Raw genomic sequence first — 6,056 nt, forward strand, 5'->3', positions numbered from 1 at the left:
ACAAACGTTATGTTCTTAAAAATTGTCCACCTGTACTCAAGTTAGAGATATTTAAAATGTAGATGGATGCGGCCCGTTAGAGCAGAAGATCATTCCACGTTCTCAAGAAACAAGTGTTTGTACAAGTTAACATAATGCTGTGGGTTTGAATGGACTATACCGAGATTGATTCACTAAATAAAATACTGTTTAAGCGTTTCCTTTGTTCTATTTCTCTACCACGGGACTCAATTTGACCTATTCTGAAGATGAATGCAGGTATTTGATTTGAGTGTGCAATGATATACTATAGAAGGGTTAAAGTTTCATGCAGGGAGAATTGTCTTTGTGTGACGACAGTTCAACACCATTAAGCCCTTTCTGCTCATGTTTACCTTTAATGATCTGATAAATGACCAGTTCTATAGAGAAGTGCATCGTTTACTGTCGGTGTGATAAAAGGGTGATGCACAGTGATTATTATTTGGTGACTAATGTCCTGGGTTTACTCTGGAGGACTTTCTTCCATCAAAGCACAGCGTAGATGTATAATAGTATGGCAATAGAGTTAAACCACTAGAGTTCTCTGCTGTGGTTGCATTGTGAGTTTATAGGGCAGAGGTTTGGTCACTTAGGAGTGAAACCATCATTACTTTCTGGATCTGGTCTGAGGGGAGGTAAGAATGAGAACTAGAGCAAGACCCTGCTGGGTCTAATGCAGTATTGACTGAAGTCATGCGAGAGATGTAAAAAGATGAGGAATGAGGATTCAGGGGGAAATTAATTAAACAGACCTGAGCCAGCCTAAACACTTTTACTGAGCCTTGAAAATATACATTTTTATGTAAAGTACTTTCATCCACCCGTGTAGTTTATATAGCACCTACCCAACTAAATGTAGTTACCTAGACACACCACAAGGTGGCAATAGAACCAAAGCAGCTTTCATTTTGTTGGCCATTATGAGGCCGTGTATCCATCAAACCAGAGTAAGATGGCTTCCGGGCAGAGTAAAGTGGCTCTGAATTCAGGTTCCTGCCTCTGTAGGAGGATCAACTGCAAACCAAGTGTGTTTACCCACCAACATTTCTAAATGGCAATATGTGTCAGCAGTGTTTCATGATGACCCTGTTTACCAACACTACCTCAAAGCATGAGTGTCCTCTTCATATTGCGTTATTGGTGCATAGAGCATCCATTTGTTTGGCAATTTTTCAGACATTTAAACGGTTTAAATAGTAAAGCATGTATGCATGTTAACAGTTAATTTTTGTGAAGCCATTTCAACAGGACAGAAGCTGTAAATTTTTCATTTTTATTTTATGTACAACAAACATCACAATTTTAAGAGTTAAATAAAAAAAAATGTATTCAGAGTGCAGCAACAGCTTTTGTGACTTAAAAAAAACACATCAGCAATTAGCCGGGCACATTCACACAAACGGTAACAAATGGATAGCTCACATCTGTCATGCTGTATGTCAGCAAAAACATGGCAAGTTGAGTAAAAGTAATCAGTATTCTTTATTTGATATATAGTTACAATTTCAATCCGGCACTTGATTGAGTCTAAATGGACTACAGTGGTATGGAGGGATTTGTAGTTTTCATATAAATAAAAAGCACAAATGGAAATAATGGGAGCCAGTTGCTGCTCAGGTGCTAAAATGATGAACTACTGCGTGTTCGGCCGACAGTGTAAGAGTCGTCTATTGCCACATCAGGGTTGTAGTCGGTGCATTCAAACCATTTTTCCCCAAAACACTGTACATTCTAATGCACTAGCATACGATAAGTTGCACAATATCAGGCGTGCGTCACCTTAATTTTAACTTAGTGCTTTACAGGTGTCAACTAAGTGGATAGCTTACTACATGGCGTACAAATCAAGCACTAACTGTAGCTCCGGACAGGACAAGGCCAATCAGCCATTATTATAAGCTTTAATGCGTTTGTTAAAATATTACAGTAACATCACAGGGAAGCTCTGAAGAAACTAACATATCAAATTAAATTTAAACAAAAAAAAGATACTGATCAGCTCCTGGGATACATCTGTTCAATGTTTCAATATCTAAGTTGGACTAGCACGAATGTCAAAGTGTTCATTCTCTAACAACTCAAACGTATTCCTTGCTGCTGGGGGGTCTGGAGATGGGGTACTTCGGTGTTGACTTTTCTCTTGGGCAGGACGCTGTCAGCATGCCGCCTCCCACTATAGCCAGGAACGATCCAGCCCAGGCAATGAAGATGGCAGAACCAAACTCGTACCTTCAGGGAGAGAAGTTAGAGTTAATCAAAAAGGGTTAACTGATGCCAGCAGAGCTCAAGACTGGCCCAATACATTCAGCATGAGAGGAGTGGCTAGACACATGCAAATGTGTGCGTGGAGAAGGGAGAGCTTAAAGCCTAAATAAACCAGCAGGTCTAACATGTTTGGAGATATTGAAAATGTAGAAAACTAAATCCACCACACATCAATATTTTTACGTTTTCATTCTCATGAGTGCCTCTGCAGAAGACAAAAGCGGGGCATAAAGGCTTTCAGCTGAAATTCTAATGAACTTACTTGGTATTGACGGGGGTGAAAGGGTTGTAGAAGGCTTGGATGATATCGTGAGCATACCAAGAGCAGGCGACAATGGCACACAAAGCTGTGGGAATGTAAAGAAGAACCTCATTTAAACTGTCAAGAGTCAAGGAAATAAGACAAAATCAAAAGATAAAATGGCTTCTTACATCCAATCAGGATGATGATGCCAGCAGCCATGGCAATGCGGGATTTGCGCACTTTGTCATCTCCTCCACAGTTGGTGCACTTCATTCCCATGCAGGCTGCGCCCAAGCCGGCCACCAATACGATGATACTCACGATCATGAGGGCACGGGTTGCCTGGAGGGGACCTGGATAAGAGGACAGGACGGGGTTAATCTAGCAGTTATTGTGTATTCAACGCTCATTAAAAGTCGCTACACAGGATCATGGGTGTGGCAAGACTTGGGCTTTACTAGAGTAAAACAACAAACGGCAATTTCAAATTAATTTCTGCAGCGACGTGTGGCGATTAAAAAGCCTCAACTTATGTTTTGCATAGTTTCTTTTATGCAGTTTGAAGCCACCATTTGGGAGAAAGAAAGAAAGAAAAACTGCAGTGTTCACAAACACTGTTCAGGTACAACAGAGCGGCCTCTGTCTCATCGCCGCTCCCTATAACAACGAACCACAGAAACTGGCTCTAACCGGAAGCCTAAAGAAACTACAGGGGGGGGGGTGGTGGGTGTGTGGGCTTCTATGTGTGCAAATCAAAAACAGGTCTAACCAGGTTTCATTATAAGGAAGACACTCCCAATTTCAATTTCAGGAAGTCGCAGCCTGCTTTTCAGCAGGTGGACATTTTGCAGCTTCAACCGACCCCCTCTAGAATGTGAGGAATGCCCAATGTGGCTTAAACTAAAGACTCAATCTTGCGATCACATTTCCCCCTGTTTTGACACCAATTGTTCCTAAAAGTCAGGTTTGTGTCAGTGGGATTTGAGTGGGTATTTTCTGAATACCGCTTATTTGTTCACTTGCTTCATATCTAACCACCGCAGCTGTAAGCACACAATGTTTATCAAAGTTGGTTTGTGTTCATGTTTGAAGAGGCCGATAAGAAACAGTGTGCTGCAATTGTTTTAATCAAATGTTTTGATAAGCAAAATAAAATAAATAAATACCAACATGCACTATATGGCCAGTTGGTGAACTTCTCTCCAACTCACAGGTAAGATACAGATGTGAGCACGTTTCAGAGAATCCGTTGAGCCACGATGAACACACAGGGAGGGGCAGATACACTAAACTGTACTCTCGGTTTCCCTGTAACATTCAGGCCGTTTACACCTGAGGGCAATCTGTCAACTAGTTGAATTTTAAACATGTACAATGACGCATCCACCTGACATGACCCAATTACTGCTTTAACAAAACAGTCATAAAGACAGATGCAGTACATGGACTTTTTTTTGGGGGGGGGGGGGGGGGGTGCTTTAAGAAGGAAATGTAACAATTGTTACAACTTCTCCCTTTAGCTGTTTCTTTTACTGATGGCCTTCATGATGAATAACCGATTCCCTTTTAATTTCTTTCTCCAAAGCGCCAACACTGCCGGTCACATACCACAGCCTTTTGTATTCTTATGCAGGTGTCGGTGCTCAAACTGAAACTCAAGGCTGCATTTACCTTTTCAGATCATCTATATGAATGAAGGGAAGACTCAAAGTTGTTGGGCACCAACACACAGCAAAAGAATGGCCCTGTGTTAGTTCGATGCCCCTGTGGGCCAAAGACAAAGCCGCTGTTTGTGGGGGCTGGTATGCAGACCTGTTGACTAAACAGTGGCTCATACAGGTGTTTAACCGGTGGCTGTGCTGCGTAATGCAAGGCCTACACTACAGGGGTTTCCACACATGGAGGACAATGGCCTGCAGGATAATCATTGCCTCGGTGTAGAAGTGCAGCGCACACAGCCTATCAAGTGGAAATAATGTGAAAGAATTAAGCATGTGGCCTGTATTGCGCAGTGCAGGTGAGGCCTCATGGTGAGGTTTGAACAAAAAGACCATTCGGAGGGAATAAAAGGGCAGTTAATAAGTGACTAAACCGGTTTGCCCAAGACACGGGAACCGTTTAGAGTTGTAAAAGCTCAGGAGTATCTGCAGAAAATGGCTGAGAGAAAAGAAGCTTCTGTATTCCAACAGGTGCATGTCGGTTTTACATCATTTCCTGGTACACGTTAATTACCGCCTTCGTGTATTAAACGGTCAGTACAATTTACTTTAAACCCAGTTCAGCCACCAAGATAAGCTTCGAATGATAAATTACTTTTTTTTTTTATTATTAAAAAAGGTACTCTTTAGGAACAGGAAAAAAAAGAAAGGAAGATTTAACAGCTCTTCAACGGCTTTCAAGCCAACAGGCCTACCTATAATATGAGAATAAAGTAACTTATCATTTTAAAACTTAAAAAAAGAAAAAGAAAAAAAACTTCGACACTGAATTTGAATCCAATAAACGGGTGACTTACCGCTGAGCTGTAGGATTGAGTCGTACACTTTGCACTGGATTTGGCCTGTGCTCTGGAAGGCGCAGGACATCCACAGTCCTTCGTACATGGCTATCGCCGTGATGATGTTGTCCCCGGCGTAAGAGGACATCTTCCACTGGGGCAGAATTGTGCCAATTATCAGTCCAATTAAGCCGATAAGGGCCAGGGCGAAACCCAAAATCTGCAGACCCGAGTTGGCCATTTTTTTTTTTTTCTTCTTTTCACTACTTCTTCGACTTGACGGTGAATCAACAAAGACGACGTCCACCTGCTGCGAAGGTGCAAATCCCCCACTCCTCTACGAACCGACGGTGTTTAGCGAAGTCTGCTTTGTTTCTGACAAAGTTAACTCTTCCGTTACTATCCGTTTCTACCTCTTTCTCAAGTGACTTTAGCAGAAGACGGCGCCGTTTCAATTTATAGTCTCTCGGAGATTCGTCACGCACCTGTCTCTGTGCCGCACCTTGAATGGGTAGGGAGTCACGGGAGCGAGCTTTTTTTAGGCGGTTTCTGTCACAGGTGGGCGGGGACGCGCACGTATAGTTTCGACTCATCAGCCGTAGCGGCAGACACCTGAAGTTTCATGACGTAAGCGCTTCCTGAAACAGACCCACGCTCACAGAGAGACACCACATGAAAGAATGTATATTTAGATTATGATTATCTGGTTTGTGCTATTTATAATATGATGACACAGAAACTCATCTGATGTTAATGTTGCAAATGCTAAATTCACATTAATGCATATTTTAAAATGTCATACTATTTGATATTACCAAAATAAAAGCGGACACTAAGAGACAGCATTAGTCATACGAGCAGTGGTGTATAAAGTACCGAAAAGCCATACTTGAGTAAAAGTAAAGATACCTTACTGGAAAATTACTCCAGTAAAAGTAAAAGTCACCTATTAGAATACTACTTGAGTAAAAGTCTTAAAGTATCTGATATTTATTGTACTTAAGTATCAAAAGTAATTACAAGTAAAGT

At 41.6% G+C, this 6,056-nt stretch overlaps 1 protein-coding gene across 1 annotated transcript; it reads right to left on the bottom strand.

The window, feature by feature from the left end:
- Window positions 1-2,099: 2,099 nt before the first annotated feature.
- Window positions 2,100-5,434, bottom strand: LOC142960373 (claudin-7-A-like). Its single transcript, XM_076102187.1, has 4 exons — window positions 5,046-5,434; window positions 2,719-2,883; window positions 2,549-2,633; window positions 2,100-2,250 (listed from the first exon to the last, which is right to left on the bottom strand). The coding sequence occupies exons 1-4, from the start codon at window positions 5,266-5,268 to the stop codon at window positions 2,100-2,102; spliced, it is 624 nt and encodes a 207-aa protein (XP_075958302.1). The 5' UTR covers window positions 5,269-5,434.
- Between the last annotated feature and the right edge of the window lie 622 nt (window positions 5,435-6,056).

Source organism: Anarhichas minor, unplaced genomic scaffold (assembly GCF_050575085.1).
Source record: "Anarhichas minor isolate MPS153535 unplaced genomic scaffold, ASM5057508v1 ptg000027l, whole genome shotgun sequence".
Classification (NCBI taxonomy): Eukaryota; Metazoa; Chordata; class Actinopteri; order Perciformes; family Anarhichadidae; genus Anarhichas; species Anarhichas minor.

Bases quoted from the DNA above. Each gene is read 5' to 3' on its own strand.
- LOC142960373 (XM_076102187.1), bottom strand. From the start codon at position 5,268: ATGGCCAACTCGGGTCTGCAGATTTTGGGTTTCGCCCTGGCCCTTATC. The intron at 2,634-2,718 runs GTAAGAAGCCAT...ACATTCCCACAG, and splicing joins CATCATCATCCTGATTGGAT to CTTTGTGTGCCATTGTCGCC. The intron at 2,251-2,548 runs GTAAGTTCATTA...CTCTCCCTGAAG, and splicing joins TTCACCCCCGTCAATACCAA to GTACGAGTTTGGTTCTGCCA.